The 20,887-nt window shown below is 40.7% G+C and overlaps 1 protein-coding gene across 2 annotated transcripts; it reads left to right on the top strand.

The window, feature by feature from the left end:
- Nucleotides 1-829: 829 nt before the first annotated feature.
- On the top strand, nt 830-20,172 carry clasrp (CLK4 associating serine/arginine rich protein). 2 transcript variants are annotated; one of them, XM_089013723.1, is made up of 21 exons: nt 830-944; nt 3,179-3,318; nt 3,481-3,578; nt 4,479-4,580; nt 5,080-5,159; nt 6,123-6,207; nt 6,357-6,493; nt 7,195-7,291; nt 8,218-8,296; nt 8,382-8,455; nt 9,405-9,446; nt 9,529-9,708; nt 11,434-11,682; nt 11,762-11,947; nt 13,184-13,223; nt 14,212-14,272; nt 14,347-14,405; nt 16,504-16,550; nt 16,632-16,720; nt 18,197-18,221; nt 19,790-20,172. In XM_089013723.1, the coding sequence occupies exons 2-21, from the start codon at nt 3,220-3,222 to the stop codon at nt 19,854-19,856; spliced, it is 1,896 nt and encodes a 631-aa protein (XP_088869849.1). In that variant the 5' UTR covers nt 830-944; nt 3,179-3,219; the 3' UTR covers nt 19,857-20,172. The 2 variants fall into 2 exon arrangements, 1 of the variants encoding a protein (XP_088869849.1); XR_016117162.1 differs by lacking the exons at nt 18,197-18,221; nt 19,790-20,172 and having other exon boundaries at nt 13,184-13,227.
- Nucleotides 20,173-20,887: the final 715 nt, after the last annotated feature.

Raw genomic sequence — 20,887 nt, 5'->3', positions numbered from 1 at the left:
CTGTGAATTAAGGATTAGTTTCAGTAAATTGTTTTTTTTTTTACCCCCTGAAAAGTCGGAGCTGTACATTACAATGTATGGTAACACTAAAAATCCATGTTGCGCTTACTTTTCTGGGTCAAACTAACTGTGTAAAAAGGAAAGGCATTTTGTGGCAGCAGGGATGCAGAAGACCGTTAATGGCAAAGTGGATGTGACAAACATGAACTTTGACTTGCGCAAACAACAGCTGGCGAGTAAGGCTTCCTGTAACCGCTCTGTTTAGGGGCCTGCAGTATGCCCCAGGATGTTACACATGGCACCATGTAAGGTTTGGAGTGGGGTAAATATATCAGAATTTTGTAAAATACGTTCACACAACTTTAAAGTCACGTTATAGACGTGCAAAAATGTATCCACTCCAGTGCCAGGGTTTTTGTCATTGTCACTCGAATTCCAGAACCCACAGAATATTGAGTTTTAAGTCTACATAAACATTCAATTCAACTCTCTTCTACATCACAAAAAGACTTCATTGCTAAATTACATGGGTCTGTGGTTATATGATCTTGAAATGAGGGTGGCTGTCCAAAATACAATGCAATACATATATATTAGTTTATACAGCACTTTAACAACAGCTGAAGCTGGAACAAAGTGCTAACAGGGAAAAAGAGAAATGCTGCCCCGTCTGGAAGGTAAAAACATTGCCAGAGGCCATGGCCAGTGCTTTATAGACACCCAAACAAGAAAAAGTAAAACCACAATAATAAACCGTCAATTGATTTTAAACTGATTGAAATCAAAGGTAATGTAGTAACTCCAAAGTCCGCCAGGGGGCTCATTGCCTCCCACCATCGTTCACTTCCACGAGGGAGAAAAGCAGCACGGAAGAAGGCGTGTACGGTGCCCTCTCTGGTTCAGCGAATTTTCACCCAGTTTCCTAATCGTTGCCCTTAAAACCGGTAAGTCGTGTGCACGTTAAATGTAGAGAACTATGTTTTTGTGCGATTTTTTTTAGGTAGACAGACGATATGTCATGTGCTCTGATGCATTTAGCCGCTAGTAGCTATGCTAAGCTAAACTAGCCTCTCGGTCAAAAGCGCCCACTGCATCTACACGCACTATCAGTCAAATCGTTGCGGCTCCTGACAAACGCTTGCGTACTCTTGAAACCTTTTTACTTTTCTGGTTTTCTCAAATTGGTTTCAAGAAATGATAGACAACGAATGAAGTGACCTTTTAAAAATTGCATTGGGGTTAGCAATAATTGAATTGATCCACGTTAAATTTGCGTGAGAGTGCTGATGATTTTGTCTTTAGGGTCGTTTTGAAAAATGACCCTTTACTAATTTATGCATACTAAAAACACAAATATATCGAACATAATGCTATCAGACATTTATTTGAAAACGTGCGAGTTTCAGGTCTATCGCAAAATGACAGCAACGTCGCGGCTTCGTGTAACACTACTTCCTTCTTATTCACGACCGCCCCGCCCCCATTCGCACAAAATATGTTTTTTTCTGTTTCTGTCACATTTTACTTCGACCCCACTTGCACGAAACGTAGATGATAATGACTTTAATAAACTCCCCATTTCTGTTCTGGGGTTTGCGTTATTTTTCCTGACACCACACAACGAAACGTTGTTGAAAAAAAAAATATTCGAAACCATGTATGCAAATGTGTTTTTAATACGTTCATTTAGCATCATTTAGCTGGTCTATATGTCTTGTCAAAGAGGAATATATATTGTGTCAAATGTTTCTGTCATGTCAATAAATCCGTGCTTTTACTATGTGCAAATTCACATCTTAGGTGACATGTCTTGAACACTGTTCAGCCCCATTGACTCAAAGACTCGTTTTCCACTGTCTTCTCTTGTAAGACAACAATAAGGCAACATTATTTCGTGCTAGTTTTCTGTTTTCTTGGCGGGAATAAACTGGCTTTGTCCTTCTAGTTGATAAGAAGGCCAGAAAGGTTTTCAGCACTTGCAAACTCGCCTCTATTTGGTGACAGCAATATTGTAAGCAAGGGCGTTATCCTTTGAACTGCAGAAGCTGCCAAGAAGCTCACCCTTTCAGTTCCATTTTTACAGCTGTAATGAATAAATCCATCAACTCTGACGACGAATAAAAAAATAATTAAGTAAAATCTCTGATTGCAACCTTCCCAGAGATAATTTTCCCCCATGGATTAAAGTTACTGCAATCGCACGCTCCATTACGTATAGAAATAAATTGACACGGTGAGATAGGTGGAAAGAGTCAGCAAGGCAGTGTGTCAAACCTTTGGTGTAATTTATGATGGAGGGAAAAAAAAGACAAAATGGAGTACAGTGAGACCTCAACTTACGAACTTAATTGGTTCCCAGACAGAGTGTGTAAGGCGAAAAGTGTGTATCTCAAAAAAAAAATTCCCATAGGAAACCATTAAAATGGGAATAATCCGTTCCCGGGTTTCCATAAAATATACTTTTCAACTAAATGAGCCTTAAAACGACACACAACATACCTTATTCTATGTATAATAAATGTGCTATTGTATTGTAATGAAAGAAATACACTGCATTGTATCATAAAGTCACTTAATTTACATTTGTGATGGTCATTGATGGCTTGATGGAATGACGTTGGAGGTCGAATGTCAAAGGGAATTGCTGTTTGGAAAGAGAAGCACATTACATGAGGACTGTAATTAAAGAAATAACGTTTTATTTACCTTTTTGATGGTCGTTGATGGCTTATGGAAGGAGAGTCACCTTCCATATGGACTGTTGGTAACTTAACCTCTGGTGCTGTTCGGTCATGTGCTTCCGCCGAAGATCACTCCGCCAGCCGTGGTGGGTGTGTATTATGAAAATAGTGCTTATTATAAGGTTTAATTTTCAGAAATTTGATGTTTGTAAGACGAAAAGTTTGTAAGATAAGGTGTTTCTAAGTTGAGGTCTCACTGTATGTCTATGTACCGTGCAGCATCTCGACAAGCTCCAACACAGCGTCACATGTTAGTGTGTGCATGTTAGAACGTATTCACGGTTTTAAAAATGTACTGCAGCTGCAACCCAAAAATTATTTGATAAAATCTGTTAGTTGCCCAAAGGCTAGTGTAGGGGCGGGGGATCTTGGTCGACCGGTTAGCATGTTCGCAATAGTGTGCTAACCGCCACCTCTTTTCCCATTCCTCACTGCAGCAACCGTGCCCCGCCGCGCCCCCACCCCCAGCGGCGCCGTCATGTGGCAGGAGGCCCGCAAGCACGAGCGCAAGCTCCGTGGCATGATGGTCGACTACAAGCGACGTGGCGAGCGCCGCCGAGAGTACTATGAGAAGATCGTAAGTTGGTTTTGGAAAAGGCGGGAAATGTTGGAAAATGGAAACCCGATCAATGCAGAATCGTTCTGCTGCTTTGTTTTTCCATCCTTTTCACTTGTTCAGTCGCCTCTTTTTGTTTTGACGTGACCTTTGTAGAAGTTTCGAATTTTTGTCTCCTTTTAGAAAAAGGATCCGGCCCAGTTCCTACAGGTTCATGGTCGAGCCTACAAGATCCATTTGGATCCTGCTGTGGCTCTGGCTGCAGAGTCTCCCATTAACATGTAAGGGGACACACACACACACACACACACACACACACAATTTTGAAAATTGGCATAAAATGATAACACCATCAGCTGAAATTCAGAGTGTTGTGTATTTTGAAGGTTCATCATCCTGCTACACTTGAAGTTAAGAAATTTACTTTCCCAAAGTAGATCAATCAATGATAATCCATAGTAAATGAAGCATTTGCTTAAACCTTTTAACTCATTCACTGCCAGTATTGTGCACAAAATATGTCCACTCCAGTGCCAGGGTTTTTTTCATTTTCACTCAAATTGCACGACCCACAAAATATTGAGTTTAAGGACTACATCAACATTCAATCCAGGGTTAGAAACATTTTACACTATCTTCTTGCATCAGGAAAAAAAGGTTAATTCTTAAGTTATATGAGTCTGGAGTTACCTGAGTTTGAAATGGTGGCGGTTGTACAAAATACAAGTTTTGAAAGGCGCTTATATTGTTATTATTATTATTATTATTATTATTATTATTATTATTATTATTATTATTATTATTATTGTTGTTATTGTTGTTATTGTTGTTGTTATTGTTATTAGTATTAGTATTATTAATACATTTAATTTCTAAGCGCCTTTCAAAACTCTCAAGGACACTTTACAGTCACTGGATTTTTTTTTTTGTGCGGGTGAGCAGCGGCAGCCATTCATGCATATTGATTTACCCGAACCAATACCAATACCCGAACAAATTCGGGAATGGTGCTCCACGTCACACTTTTCAATTCCTGAATAAATTCGGGAATGGCAGTGAATGAGTTAAACTATAATAGCATTCCAGTGCTTATGACAACTCATGCATTTTGTTTGCAATCTTTTTTTTTCATTTTATTTTAAGTAACTCACTGGATATTCTTTTGCGTGTCTGTGTTTAAGGATGCCTTGGCAAGGTGATGCCAGTAACATGATTGACCGTTTTGACGTGCGGGCTCACCTCGACTACATCCCCACCTACACGCCTCCACTCATCACCACACCGTGAGTTTAGATCCGCTCTATATTTTACCCTTCAATTTCTCCGACACATTTTTAAGACACGCTAAAGCACAGGTGTCAAAGTCAAGGCCCGCGGGCCAAATCCGGCCCGCCACATCATTTTTTTCGGCCCACGAAAGCAAATCAAACTTGTTAAATTCCATGATGATTGCTAAAATCTGAGCCGAAATGTCATATTTTTGGATGTCAACCACAATAAAAGTCATTATTCATGACTTCAAATTTGAAAACGAGTTATTCATTAATTTGCTGTGTGCTCTATATGTAATATTTGAAGGGATTTAAACATTCTAATGGGTTCCCCAAATTCATAACGGCCCTCGAGAGGAAACCATAACTACAATGTGGCCCGCGGCAAAAAATTACTTTGACACCCCTGCGCTAAAGTGTGGATTTTTCTTTAACTGCACGAGTCGTACATGTGAAATATTTCACTTTTAATGTACTTTCCTGCACGTTGACTGTTTTTTTTGTCTTTCAGAATCCCAGAGCAAGAGATGGAGGAGAGGAAATGCAATTATGAGCGCTACAGAGGCTTGGTGCAGAACGACTTTGCCAATAGTCAGTAACATGTTCTCTGACATCCAGCACAGAAGCAAACGATAAATCTTGTTGACCCAAGATCGTGATGAACAGTTGTTATATTTCCGTGACTTCCATTAAAGGAAAACCGACACCTCCGGACGAGTTGCGTCCATAATTTGTAAAATCACTTCAAATGACCTCTACTAAGCGCATTTTACAAAGATTCCACCGCATATAGCTATATTTTACGTTTAAGACTCGCGCTGAATATTCAGAAAGTCTTGTTTTCAAGTTGATGACGATCCCCTAAGTGACGTCACAGAGGGAACGCCCGTGACCGAGAAAGCTACACACAATGCATTTTGGGTACTTTGTTTCGTCTGAAAACTTCGTGTTGATCTGTGTTGATGACGAAATTAGGACAACTACATAAATAACGCGATGGTGAATCGTTGTGTGTCGCAGCCAATTGCGGTAACACGCATAAAGAAGGTGTAACTTTGCACAAATTCCCAGTGGACAAATCAGCCCATTTCTAACAGAGCTTGTGCGCCATCTTGTGCATTTCCTGGGCGCTACATTGGAGTCCAGGCGGCTTAAATTGATACGGAAGGACTACTTTAATTGATTGCAAACATTTATGCTTTCCTCTTCAGAACTATTTGAATCATATTCATAACTGGATTAGTAACAATAAAGCATCTTCTCTGAATCTGAACTTTCTGAAACCATTGTTTTGATTCTGGAGCAAGGCAGTGTGTGACCAATAGTGACGTCACGAACAAGGGGGCGAGACTTTCTGAATCGCCAGTTTTCGAGCTCATTTTGTGGCAGTTTTGGGACACCAAGTCATTTTTATTGGTGTTTTGAATTTGACTAAAAATATCAGCCTGTGTGTTTTGGGTATTTTAGATGCTATAAAACATTTTTTTTATGTCAGTGAGGAGTGGCAGTACCTATGAGGCAATGTTGTGCTTAAACTCTGGTGTCCTCCCACAGTCTCAGAGGAGCAGTGTTTGTACCAGATATACGTGGATGAACTCTACGGTGGACTACAGAAGACAAACGAAGAAGACAAGAAAAAGTATATGCGTTAGATCATTTTTCCACACCCCAGTGTGCGTGTGTTGTGTGTATTTGTATGTGAGAAAAATTGAGATTGTGACAGAGTATGTACATACATAGACGTAAACCACTCGTTTCTCACTAACGGTGGCAATTGTCTGTTTGCAGGCTGTCTGAGAAAAAGGTTGCCATCGGTTACACATACGAAAACAGCACTGTGACGGACCCCGAGCCCGCTTCAGACAAGGATGAAGACAATTCAGAGAATAGTGAATCCGAAGAGGATGAGGTCATCCCAGATATCGGTGAGCTCTAAAAAAATAGTGACAGTCTGTCAGAGGTGTTCGATCGAACACTGTGGACAAAAACTCAAACCCAGAAAGATTGTCTTTACTGCCGGCAGGGGACGTAGCCTTTCGTGACAGACGCCTGCATTCTGCAGCCCTCTGCCAAGCTATTTATTGAGAGTGACACATTAGTAAAACATAGTTTTCTCGATTAGAATACCACACCTCTTGATAAATCAATCAATAAAACATCGTCTTTGCCATTAACTGATAAATGTGTAACCTGGCTAATGAGCTCTTCCTGTGAAGGAGTTTCAAGTCCTAAATTACACCGGCGATAAGGAGTTTCCCAGGTCCTAAATTCTGTCCAAGGCCAGATCTCCTAGATGAAGATGACAGTTTAACAAGCTGTGTCTGTGGACCTCAGGTTGTCGTTGCTTCAATTGTGTATTCGAGTCACACATGTTGACTAAGCATATAACAGCACGAAAGTTTTAAATATGATAACTTCTTATTCTCCATCACAGTCTTTCTCAAAGCCAAGAGCTGCTTGTATTTTGGGGTCGAGGTTGTTCTGTAATGAGATCAATATAAATGTCGCGGAGCTTTCAACGTCATGCATTTAGGCCAATCATCCGTGATGATAAATTGAATGTAATTTGCACACGATTGAACGAAACGATGGTGTCCAAATAGCATGAGTGCGTTTTCATTGACAGATGTGGAAGTTGACATTGACGAACTGAACCACGAGCAAGAGACGGAGCTCAGCAAAACGGCCACTCCTTACGGAATGGCTGAGGGAGACTTTGTCAGGTAGTAGTGTATATTGTATTTAATTTTATTTGTTTATTTATTTGCCAATGTTTGAGCATTAGTGGCTGTCCAAATCCGGTGACTTTTCATAACTCATTCATTGCCATTTCCTGAATTTATTCAGGAATTGAAAAGCATGATGTGGAGCGCCATTCCCGAATCTGTTGGGGTTTTGGTTTTCACTCAACCTCGAAGTAACTTAAATATTTAGAAAGCTAGCTAGCTGGCCAATCGTTACCCAACAAATACCTAGCTACATAGCCAGTCAGCTAAATAGCCAGCCAGCTAGATAGTGAATTGATAGCTAGCTAAATCAGAATCAGAAAACCTTTATTCACACCACAATGGGGAAATTATAGCTCGCTAGCCAGCTAATAGATAGCAAATAGCTAGCAAGTGATGATGATGATAATAATATATATAAACCAATATGTATGTATTGCATTGTATTTTGTGCACCTGCTCCCATTTCAAGCTCAGATAACGCCAGACCCATATAACTTAGGAATCAACTATTGTTTTTCTGATAAAAGAAGAGATTCTAAGGTTTCTTTCGCTGTATTGAATGTTTATGTAGTCCTCAAACTCAATATTCTGTGGGTCCTGCAATTTGAGTGAAAATGACACAACCCCTGGCACCGGAGTGGATACATTTTTGCACATTGTCTGGCAGTGAATGAGTTAAAGAGGAAGTAAATATTTTGTTGGAATGGGAAAAAAATATATATTTATCAACCACAAAATTAAAACTTCATGTGTACATAATATAAAGTAGGTGTTCACGTTATTTTAAGGGGCATCTATCGTCATAGTTTTTGGTAGAGGCAATAGCTGCTTTACATTTCTCCTCATTAGCACTAGAGGGCACTGTTTCCCACCGATGATGCCTGGTTGACTTAAAAGTGTGTCATAATTGTGCCCGTCAGGATGTTGAGGAAGGATAAAGAGGAGGTGGAGGCCATCAAGCATGCCAAGGCCCTGGAGGCTGAAAAAGCCATGTACTCTGTAAGCATATGTCCTTTCTCGGAAGGTGTGCGTCTGTCTGCGTGTTTCATATCCTTATGTGACATAGTTGTTGATTTTTTTTAAGGGTCGCCGTTCTCGTAGACAGAGGAGAGAGTTCAGAGAAAAAAGACTTAAAGGACGACAAATCAGTCCGCCCAGGTACATCTATATCGACAGAAGCCATCGTGCTTAATTTTGTCCTTAATAGTTTTTAAGTTGTATTTAGTACATTTTTAAAGCCATTCTTTCACAGTGCTATTTATTAGAAACGGTGAAAAGGTTTCTTCAGCCGTCATTTGTACTTCTTTGAAGATGTCGGCCATTTCGCTCCTCATCCGAGAAGCTTCGTCAGCGAACAAAATGTTGCTGGTAATTCTGGCCCTTTATATATCCCTCATGTCCAGAGGCATGACTCATCAGCATGATTAAGCCGACGTGGTAACGATCTAAGAATTCTGTCGTAAGCACGATCCAAATTGAACCTCACACCACTATTCATTTATAAAAATAGCTTCTCTTACTATATATATAATATATATCAGTAAAGTCTCGTGATATCGATATTTTCGGGAGTCCGAAAAAATATCGATATAACCGGGACTATCGATATATCCGACCCTGCGCGCAGTATCGTAATAAGCGATACTATCGATATAACCAATATCGATATAACGAGACTTTACTGTGTGTGTGTGTGTGTGTGTGTGTGTGTGTGTGTGTGTGTGTGTGTGTGTGTGTGTGTGTGTGTGTGTGTGTATATATATATATATATATATATATATATATATATATATATATATATATATATATATGTGTGTGTGTGTGTGTGTGTGTGTGTGTGTGTGTGTGTGTGTGTGTGTGTGTGTGTGTGTGTGTGTGTGTGTGTGTGTGTGTGTGTGTGTGTGTGTGTGTGTGTGTGTGTGTATGACAGCTGTAGAAACCTTTTCATCAATGGACTACTCCTGTACGACTGACAGCTTACACAGACGTATTTTTTTATAAACTGCAATGAAAATATATGTGAAAGTATGATAGAAAAGAAAAAGCACATTACATGCCACTATTTTCCCAATTTGTTTGACTATGTTTCTTCTTTTTCCATCTTCAGCTACGCCAGGAGAGATAGTCCAACATACGATCCTTATAAACGGTGTGCTTCTCCTTCTATTTGTATTTTTCCTCTCAACCTTGTTAGTGACGCTCTTTTAGTAAGGTTTTTGTTTCTTCTTCAGACCAGAGTCGGAATCCAGCTCCGAGTCCCGCTCGCGCTCGCAGACCCCCGGTCCGGAGAAGATCACCTTCATTACCAGCTTTGGAGGCAGTGACGACGAAGCTGTGGCAGCGGTAGCCGCGGCACAGGCCGCCTCCGGCCAGAACACGCAGCATCCCGCAGGTCATAGCAGGGGCTCCCGGTCGGTAACTTTCCCTCTTCCTGGCTTTTCATTGGTTTGTTTGTTGACATGATTGCTGGCAAGGGGAGAGTCCTCTCATTTGGGGCATGCACCCCCATCCCTCTCCTAAATAAATATATTTGACGTTCAAAAGTTACTGGAATAGGCTGTCTGTCCAGGTTACAATTTTTTGGGGTCTCGTGAATTTAGTGAGCTCATTTGGTTTTTTGTGTCTTGAGCCTTCTGTTCATAATAATATACACTGTAGAAAATAAACACTTGGCTATTCAGAGTCTGCGATACAATATGAATGAATATTTAAGAGAATGAATATATCAATTGGTCACTCGCACGTGTCAGCGTATGAAATGAAAGTAGCCAATACAAAGGTGTCTAAAAAGGTCTGACATTTTGCATCCTAAATACCGAGAATAGAATAACCTGTTCTACCAAGCAAATAAAGAGTACAGCTTTTGCCACCGTGCAGAGTTGCAATGACGCTAGCAGTGGCTTAGTTTTGCCAACTATTGCTGTTTTGTCGCTTTATTTAGTAACTTTCCAACTCCAAGCAGATGTTACCTCATCTGTGTCCAAACTGCAAAAACAAAAGGTGCAAAGTAAGGCTTTCTTAAAGGAGTATTTTTTTTTAATCACATTAACTCATTCACTGCCAGATGATGTGCAAAAATGTATCCACTCCAGTGCCCCGGTTTTTGTAATTTTCACTGAAATTGCAGGACCCGCAAAATATTGAGTTTTAGGACTATATAAACATTCAATACAGCGTTAAAAACCTTAGACCGGGGGTGTCAAAGTCATTTTTTGCCGCGGGCCACATTGTAGTGATGGTTTCCTCTCCAGGGCCGTTATGAATTTGGGGAACCCATTAGAATGTTTAAATCCCTTCAAATATTACATATAGAGCACACAGCAAATTAATGAATAACTCGTTTTCAAATCTGAAGTCAAGAATAATGACTTTTATTGTGGTTGACATCCAAAAATATGAAATTTTGGCTCAGATTTTAGCAATCATCATGGAATTTAACAAGTTTTATTTGCTTTCGCGGGCTGAAAAAAATGATGTGGTGGGCCGGATTTGGCCCGCGGGCCTTGACTTTGACACCTGTGCCTTAGACTCTTCTTTTATCATAAAAAAGAGTAAATTCCTAAGTTACATGGTTCTGGAGTTATCTGAGCTCAAAACGGGGGCAGATGTACAAAATACAACACAAAGCATACATATTGATTTATATTGTGATTTCACAACAACTGAAGCTGTACAAAGCACTAACATGAACAAAAGGAAAATGCTGCCCCCTCGTGGAAGGAAAAATAACATTGCCAGAGGTCTGACTCGGGCTTTATCAGTACCCCCGCAAGAAAAACCAAAACCCGAACAAATTCGGTAATGGTGCCCCTCGTCACACTTTAATAAATTCGGGAATGGCAGCGAATGAGTTAACCCATCGATGACTCACTTAGGCGCCCGTTTTCCTCAATTTACGTTCAAAAGATGGAGTCACTCACATTAGTAAAAGCCTATGTTTGAATGTCTCAAAGAACAAAACTTGTTTTTTTGTTAAAATGCATGTGCGGGTTAACATGGCCTAATTTATTTGACAGGTTTCAACACATGACGTGTAACTCAATCAATTAGAGTAATGGCATGATCAATCGTATACCCCCTAAAGTGAGAAATAATCGGCCTAGGTGCTGGACGTTATAGAAACTGTTTTCGTTCAGGAGACGGAGGTCCTCGTCCAGCCGTTCCCCATCATACACCTCTTCTGACTCTTCATCACGGTCATCCTCTTCGTCCTCCCGTTCACGCTACCGAGGGCGACGAGGAAGGGACGACCGACGTTCTCGAACCCGCTCCCGCTTGAGACGACATTCCCGGTCATACTCGCGCGAACGAGCCGGGTCCCGGAGGAGACGAGAGCGATCTCGATCAAGGGAGAGGAAGCGATACTCTTCAAGAAAGCGGACAAGGTGGAAACGCGTCCTTTTCGAAACATTCTTTTTAACGACTGTATTTGTGCCTGTGACTTCACCTCCCTTTGGTTTTCAGATCTCGATCCAGCTCAAGGCAGGGGGGTTCCTCTCGGCGAAGCGTGCGCAGCAGCGGCGCTCACAGGCGAGGCGAGAGCAGCAGTAGCAGCCCCTCGTCATCCCCCGACCGCCTCGACCACAGCCCCTCCCCTGACGACAGAGGGCCCCCTATTTCCACTAACACCGTTACCGACAAGCTAAGAAAGTAAGAACTATCAATGAGCGTAACGAGTCATTGAAAAGAATGCATAGGGGGGGAGGTCCTTGATTTATTTTCATTCTTATGACGGCGATGTAATTTAAAGTTAAATTGAAGTCTGACTCTGCTGTCAGCTATTATTAACCAATGCTAATGCAGTAAAGGCAAAATTGGTCCAGAAATAAGAAACAATCAGATGAAAAATCTGGAATCCGTTGGTCAATGAGTATATAGTCTTTTGCCTCATGAGTACTTATTGGATTGCATTAGATTAGCCTTTGTTAGTCTCGCAGTGGAGAAATTTACATGAAAGTAAGAGGAAAGGAAAGGTAGAAGTAGAAAAATAAAATACAGGACCTGCTGTAAAAGCAACCACTCTTAGCGGCACCATCTTGAATGAAAAAAAAAAAAAAAACAAATAATGTGACACGACACAAAACCACAATCATTCCATTTTAAGCACTTTCTGCACCCTCATTGTTGTATGAAGCAGTTATAGATGAAAGAGGAGAGGATCAAAGCATCCTTTTCACCAGTGCATCAGGGACAACATGGTAAAATGTGCACGTCTGCTCCAACCTAAATGTTGAAAGCAAACACGAAGCAGTAGCATCCACTGAAGAAAAGACACTGTCTCACATCGCCTTTCCCACATAAATCCGCTTCAATTCCAAGCCGCCACAGTTGCACTTCTCCAAGACCATACAATGTTTGATTTTATGGGAGCTGTAGCTGTAACAAAGCGCTACAATGGTCAAAAGGCAAATGCTGCCCCCTTGTGGAAGGGAAAAACAGGGTCAGAGGTCTGACCAGCGCGTTATCAGCACCCCCACACATTTCAATTCCCGAATAAATTCGGGAATGGCAGCGAATGAGTTAATGCACGTGTATATGACATTAAAAGCAAAATCCACATTCTTCGCCGTTATCTCAGGTGGTGGCCATTTTGAAAATAAAATAAAAATTGTTCAGATGATGTCATTTTCAAAATGGCCGCCACCTAAGAGGGAAAAAAAGGTACATTTTGTTGCTCAATTCATATTTCACGGATGTAATTTCAATCAGTTTCTGCATTTAGAACAGTAGAACATGTTTAAAAAAAACTATTTTGACTCACCTTTTAAGAGTCTATTTATTCGTAACATTTTAGCTGTGATACAAGTGTTTAAAAAAAGTTGTCTGAAATGAAATAAAACTCCAATCAATTTTTTTTCTCTCCATTTTCCCTTGTCATCCCTGCAGGCCTGAAACAGCGGGTGGTAAAAAGACGGGAGCCGCCAAAGTCAGTAAGAATTTGATGTGGCCGAGGTTTCTTGCTAAAACCTACTACGCCTCCCTCATCCCTGACAGGCTGACGTGGCCCGCCGACCACCACGCGCCGACGTAGAAGCCCCGTGTCCCCCCCCCCTCCCGAAATAATGTTTTCTTTCTCATTTAACCCACCCGTACACATCCGCCTTAGTCAAAGCAAAGTGGGCAAAAGTCAGTGACACAGTGCTCCATTCGACTGGTCTTTATTGTCTTAGCGTGCATTTTGTTGTTAATATTTACTTTTTAAGCTCTGGTTTGTTCTGGCTAATGAGTGTGTTTAACCCAGGTGATTATAACTTTGTAGGGTGTGGACAAATGTCTGGGCTTGTTTAAACAATAGAACATATTTCAATGTCCTACAGTTTTCAACTGTTGAGATCACGAAGTGCGATAGTATTTTACTGTCAATCATTGCGGATTTTTTTTTTTACATTATTTTTTTTTATGCTGTCCGCCTCCTCCCCGCCGTTTGCTTGTTCTTGTTCATCTTTTCCTGGCAAAGAATCGTTGTCGTTTTGCATACACGCCATACCTCTCCGTCAAAAAGTTGCACTCGGCCCTCCCGCGTTTGACTCGCCTGCGGTGTTGTGGCCTGCCATCTTTCTTGCCTGGCCAGGTTTGAACAGCCCACTGCTGGGTGTGTCGGCGGCAAAGCGCCACTGGCTCTTTTGTGAACTCGCCGGACCTGAACTTGCTTTTGTTTTTCATAGCGTCCCTCGCTGCTCTCTCAGCTGTCCTCGTGCATTAATCTCCTCCTCTTAGACCGCCGCGCCACCCCCTCCACCGCCCTCTTTCTATTAACTAATTTACCGGACACTTGTGTCAAGGGCACGTGTGACAAAAGGTTCCAAAGATGAGAAAGTTCACCCGTTACCCACTTTGAATCATCCAAATTGTACGCTCCAAATTGTATCGAGCGCTCTGTTGTGAAGTTGCTAATACAACGGTGTCGCCCGCAGTCCAAGCTGACGCCGCAGGAGAAGCTCAAGCTCCGCATGCAGAAGGCCCTGAACAGGCAGTGTGAGTGCATGCGACGGCAAGTGGGACATGTCATTTCCTCTGTGATATTTGCTCAGAATTTCCATCTCCTGCAGCCAAGGCGGATAAGAAAGCGGCGCAGGTGAAGATCAAGCAGCAGGAGCACAAACGACAGGTGTGCGCGCGTGTCTGTTTTTTGGTGCCGGTTTGCTAATGTCTTTATTTGTGTATGTTTTGTCGTATTTTTGTGTGTGTGTGAATGCATTTGTTTGTCAGTACAATATGCTTATGACCGTTTGAACATGTTTTTTCACGCATTTGTTTGTGTGCTCGTTCTTCTCACAAGTATTCGTATCCATGTGTATTTATGTTCAGTCTTCTGTTTGCGTTGTCTGTATTTTATTTTCACCATTTTGAAAATGCTTAGGTGCCTTGTCCTTTTTATTATTTTTGTTGTCATAATAGTAATAATAATTAAAATAATACATTTTATTTTAAGCGCCTTTCAAAGCTCTTAAGGACACTTTCCAGTCACACACAAGCATAGGTGCTATAATAAATAAAATCCAATCACAAATAGAATACAATAAATAAAATACAGTAATAAATGGAAACAAGAGATAGAGCTACACAGAAAATGCTATTCTAAATAGGTGTGTTTTTAGTTGGGATTTGAAGGTGGGAAGAGAATCGATGTTACGAATGTTGGGAGGAAGTGAGTTCTGGAGTTTGGAGGCAGAGCAGCTGAAAACCCTGTCCCCCATTGTGCTGAGATGGGCAGGGGATGGCACACAGAGATGGAGGGAGGAAGAGGGTCTGAGGGAACGAGAGGGAATAGAAATTTAAAGACGGTTAGATAAGTATGGGGAGGCAAGGTTATGGATAGCTTTAAATGTACAGTAAAGTCTCGTTATATCGATAGTACTGCTTATTACGATACTATTTCTATGAACGCAAGGATAAAATTTACATGCCGCAGGATCGGATATATCGATAGTCCGGTTATATCGATATTTTTTCCGAATCCCAAGAATATCGATATAACAAGACTTTACTGTATAAAGAAGAATTTTAAAGTTGATTCTATACTTGACCGTATAACGTCATAACGTGTATTTGACAGGTGTGAGATTTAAAAAAAAAAGGTCACAGTGTTATGTAATATTCCATTTTAAATAGGTATTAATTTATTGTAACAAACAGATGAATATCCACTCACAATTAACTCATTCACTTTATAAAAATGTGTCCACTCCAAAGCGTCTTCTTTCGTCAGGGAAAAAAAAAGTTAATTCCTAAGTTACATGGGTCTGGAGTAATATGAGGTGCAAGTGTGGGCGGCTGTACAAAAGACTAATGCTGCCCCTTGTGGAAGACATAAAACATTGCCAGAAGTCTACCAGCGCTTTACCTGCACCAAATTGGTGCACCACGTCATATTTTCAATTCCTGAATAAATTTGGGAATGGCAGTGAATGAGTTAAAATATTAAAAAAAAACACAGTGCAGTGCTGCTTTAAAGTGTTGATCCAAATGGTGTCTATTTTTAGAATCACACTAGCCTGAAAGCACACAAGTATCACACCGTCGGGTAAAGCGCTAATTGTAGCCCTGTCCACTATGCTGACAGCAGTCTGAATTCCATTCCCTGTGCTTCGTGGCCAGGATTTAGCTCTACTCTCAGGTAATGTTCAGGGGAAAATTTAGAGTAAGCAAGAGATATGGCAAGCACTGTGGTTGCAATTCAATGAAAAACATGCATGCTAGGAAACTTTTTACATACAAGCTAACGGCTAACCAAACAAGCGTCTGTCTCCTCATCCTTTGACGATGTCATACAGTACATGCACACATCAACAGGCAGTTATCTGTCTTGTCCAACTGCCAACCACCCCAACGGCAGACATCTTGCTTGATCTGACAGCAAAGTGGTAATATACTGTCGTATTCCAGAGAAGAGCAACAAGGTCTGCTTTGAGGAACTGAACTGAGGCAAAATCGCTTACTTTCACTTTACCCGCTTTGATCAACGACAATTTCTAAGTTAGCTGTGCGCGACATAAGTAAAGCCACCTTGCCTTAAAAAATGAACCCAAGAAACGTATGGGATCAATAAAAAGGGTGACAAAGACTATTTTCACTTTTGACTATACTTTGGATTTTGTAAAACTCATTTTAATTGGTTTTCATTGTGCGTTTTCATTTCACCGTCAACAAAAACTGTCCTAGCCTCGCCTCCATTTCCTCTTATTTCTCAAGTGATTGTTTTACAGGAGAGAGAGGGAGAACTACGAGCCATGGCACGCAAGATACGCATGAAGTAAGTCGGCGCGTACGCAGGTGGACCGCTTGGTATTTGAGTGTGTTGAAATGTGTCTGACCTCAAGGCTTCTCTGTTTAGGGAGCGTGAGCGGCGCGAAAAAGAGCGAGATGAATGGGAGCGACAGTACGGACGCCAGAGCAGCAACTCGCCCTCTCCCTCCAAACATGGTAAGACCGTGGGAGGGTGCTGACCCCTCGCAGGAGCAAACATTTACCAGCCCGATCCTCAGACTCGGGACAATTGAGGCGCTTTCGAAAGTCAAGTCTTCAGCACGCAGTCAAAAAATTGGTTTCTTCTGTATGCTTCAAATGGCTTTATTCTACGATTTATTGTGTCACAATTGGGGTATCAGTCTTGGGCAACAAATTGTTGATACAATTGTTGATACAAATTGTTGGCAACAATTGTTGATACAAATCTGACATGTGATTGCAGCGTAAGCACGCATGGGCTCTTGAGTGTGACAAGCTTGATGTAATCTAAATACAGTGATATGTCGTTTTACGCACCACTTGGCTTACGAACGTTTCAGTTTCCGAACGTTAAATTGATGAAAATTTTTACCTTGGCATACAAAGTATTTTTTGGGGATCACACGGAGCTGCCACAATGAATGATATGTCGTTCGCGGATGAGCCCATTCTCCAAAAAGCAAATGGCTTCCGACATTTTTTTTGTCCTCTATTCCCCACCCCCAGTCTTCGGGTTAAAGCCTTGTGATTGGTCAAGAACGCAGCAGTGAGGTGGTTTAAACATTCAAGAAACAGGCAGACGACAGAGAGAGAGTGACAAAATTGATAGAAGAGAGTAAAATTTTGACTCGTTTCAAAGGCAGAGTGTAGACTGCAAGGTTAAAACCATTATTTATTTATTGCTAGGTATGTAGCACACACAAGGAATTTTTTTCCCATCAATCAGGCTCCACAAATAACCTGCAACCCAGCTAAACAGAACACAATTGATGAGGAAAAAGGTAAAATTATCGCAGAGAAAGCACCTCCAAGGGATCATTCCTCAACATGATGAAAGAAAGCTATGTTCCTCATGTGTTTAATGTTGATGAAACCGGCCACTCCATTCCATCAAGCCATCACCGACCATCACAAAGGTAAATAAAACCACTTTATTATACAGTAGTTTATTTCTTTAATTATAATACCGTAGCACATTTATCATACATGAAATAAGGTATATCTTGTGTAGTTTTAAGGCTTAGAAAGTAGAAAATTATGTTTTATGGCGACCCGGGAACGGATTATTCTCATTTTAATGGTTTCCTATGGGAAATTAATTTTTGGGATACACACTTTTCGCCTTACACACTCTGTCTGAGAACCAATTAAGTTCGTAAGCCAAGGCATCACTGTATTAGTTAACTTTTTTGCATCATATAGACATGATCAATAAAATCCAGTAAATATTCCAATCATGTCAAATGTGTTTCCTGAAATGAAGGAGAAGCAGGGGTACCCTCTTCTATATTGCTATTAATGCCATTGTGTTTTTACAATCTTGCCAATAATGCTCAACAGTGTTTCAAAACTGATATAAGTAACATTTCAAGACCAGTGGGCCTTATGAGAGGGTCTTGTGTGTGTTTGGTTATTTTTTTGATGACGACTCTTTGTGCTCTTGTCCCTCAGGCCGGGATTCCAGCTCATCCAGAAGGTATGTAAGGACATCTCTTCCTCTTCACATTCTGTGCCCGTCACTATTATTTATGCTTCATTAAATTTCTCTCGATGAGACTTGGGTTTGATAAGAGCAAAAAAAAAAAAAAATAATAATAACCAAAGAGAAACAAAATGTAAGTCATAGTAATTAAAAATATTAATACTTAACAACAAAATACTATTCTTTTTGAAAAATTGCTCATTTCTTTGAAGGGGAAAAAAACCACCAGTTATTCGTCTGCAGCTCTGGATCATCTGTGGAGAAAAATCATTGCATCACTCTAATAATTTGATAATAAATGTCATAGCAAAATCTATGCCTTTGCGGAGAATATTTTTTTTTTCTGCATGGAAAAATGGTGATGCGGACACGTGCACTGTTCTGTGTAGAAATAATTTGTCCAATAAAATATATAATAATTTTACTCATGAAAAGTAAAAGTAAGTAAAGTATCATACCAAACCAGTACATGTATGTTTTTACAATTTTTAATTAGCCTACCACTGCTAGCTTGAATGCATTTTCATTCCCCACACACATTTTCGAGAATGCAGTTCAGTCACTTAAAGGACAACTGACACCATTTTTTTGTTTCCTAACTGACATCAGAAAAACGTTTTATAACATCTAAAATACCCAAAACATGCAGTATGATATTTTTATTCAAAAGCAAAACCAATAAAAATGACTTAAAGTGGTCAAAATCTGCAAAAAATTGAGCTGCGAATTGGGCCTTTTCAGAAAGTCCCGCCCCCAGTTCGTGACGTCACGCAAGTCATCTTCAATCATCTCAAGAAACAAAACAATGGGCTCACAGAGTTCAGATTCGGAGAAGATGCTTTCTTGTTACTCATCCAGTGATGAATATGATTCAAATAGTTCTGAAGAGGAAAGCATAAATGTTTGCAATCGATTAAAGGAGTCCTCCCATATCAATTCGAGCCGTCAATGACAGCAATGTAGCGTCCCAGAAAATGCACAAGATGGCGCCCAAGCTCCATTGGAAATTGGCTGATTTATCTGCTGGGAATTTGTGTCGGCAAATATCAAATAGTAGTCTTGCTGCAACACACAACGATTCACCATCGCGTTATTTATGTGTTTTCTTTCTAATTTCGCTATCAACACGAAGTTTTCAGACCAAACAAAGTACGCAAAATGCATTGTGTCGCTTTCTCGGTCAGGGTCGTTCCAAATGTGACGTCACGTAGGGGATCGTCACCAACTGGAAAACAAGGCTTCCTGAATATTCAGCGCGAGTTTTAAACGTTAAAATATAGCTATATGCGGTGGAATCTTTGTAAAATACGCTCAGTAGAAGTTACTTGAAGCCATTTTACAAATTATGGACACAACTTGTGCGGAGATGTCGGTTGCCCTTTAAATGACTCATGATTTCTCTCAATGACCATGCTGGTCTTTTTCGGTTGTTGTGAGGTCATCAATATAACAGCAAACCTTGCCATAGTAATCAGCGTGGAATTTGGCGTAGCAATCAAGTGATAATTAACTTTTCTGTTGTCTTCCCCTTTTTTTCCCCCCCTTTTCTCCTTTACTTTTAGGAGGTACCGGTCCCGGTCTAACTCTCGCTCTCGCTCTCGCTCCAGAAGTCCGTACAGCAGACACTGAGTTGAAATATCAGAGGATCTCCTTGAACAATAAATCAGAACATAAGGCAGGGTGACTGTTGTTGACACACAAACACCTCAGACGTGTGTGTGTGTGTGTGTGTGTGTGTGTGTGTGTGTGTGTGTGTGTGTGTGTGTGTGTGTGTGTGTGTGTGTGTGTGTGTGTGTGTGTGTGTGTGTGTGTGTGTGTGTGTGTGTGTGTGTGTGTGTGTAACATGTTCTCTCTCAAACCAAGGTGTGTATGTGTGTATGATGATTTGTCGCTTATCTGTCACTCTTCTCATATTTGACATAAAAAGATGCTGCGGGTTATGAAACTGGTTCATGGTTTTTTCTTTTTTTTTTTTCCCCCCCGTCTTCCACCTCCACATGCTCCTCTCTACTCATATTTCAGCCCGACTCGCATCCACACACAGAGTACCCTTGACCTCCTCCCTTTCTGGATATTTCACATGTAATTTGTGGCGCAAAATCATGATGATTCCCCTCTGGGATGTCCCAATAAAAAAAGTTCATGAAGCAAAATTCAGGTTTATGTTGGTTATTTATCACTTTTCAAAGCAGCACTTTTTTTAGGAGATTGTTAAATTTAAACTAAAACCTATTTCATTTGGTATGATTCATCTCAAAGAGGACTTAATGAAAAGTATTTGTTACAGTGTTAAATCGCAATGTAAAAAATGCATAGAGTTAAAGGACAACCGACATCATTTTTTTTGTTTCCTAACTGAAGAAAAACGTTTTATAGCATCTCAAATACCCAAAACACGCAAGGCGTGTATTTTTAGTCACATGCAAAACACCAATAAAATGACTTAAAGTGTCCCAAAACTACTTCGAAATGACCTCATGAAGTTTCAGTTTCAGAACGTCCCGCCCCCTTGCTCGTGACGTCACGCCAGGACGTCTTGCCTTTCTCGAGAATCAAAACAATGGCTTCAGATTCGGAGAAGATGCTTTCTTGTTACTCATCCAGTTATGAATGTGATTCAAATTGTTCTGAAGATGAAAGCATAAATGTTTGCAATCGAT

This window comes from Hippocampus bargibanti, linkage group LG14 (assembly GCF_051943395.1).
Source record: "Hippocampus bargibanti isolate YZ-2025 linkage group LG14, ASM5194339v1, whole genome shotgun sequence".
NCBI classification, from domain to species: domain Eukaryota; kingdom Metazoa; phylum Chordata; class Actinopteri; order Syngnathiformes; family Syngnathidae; genus Hippocampus; species Hippocampus bargibanti.
Note: the sequence above shows the minus strand (reverse complement) of the source record. Positions and strands in the feature narration are given on the sequence as shown.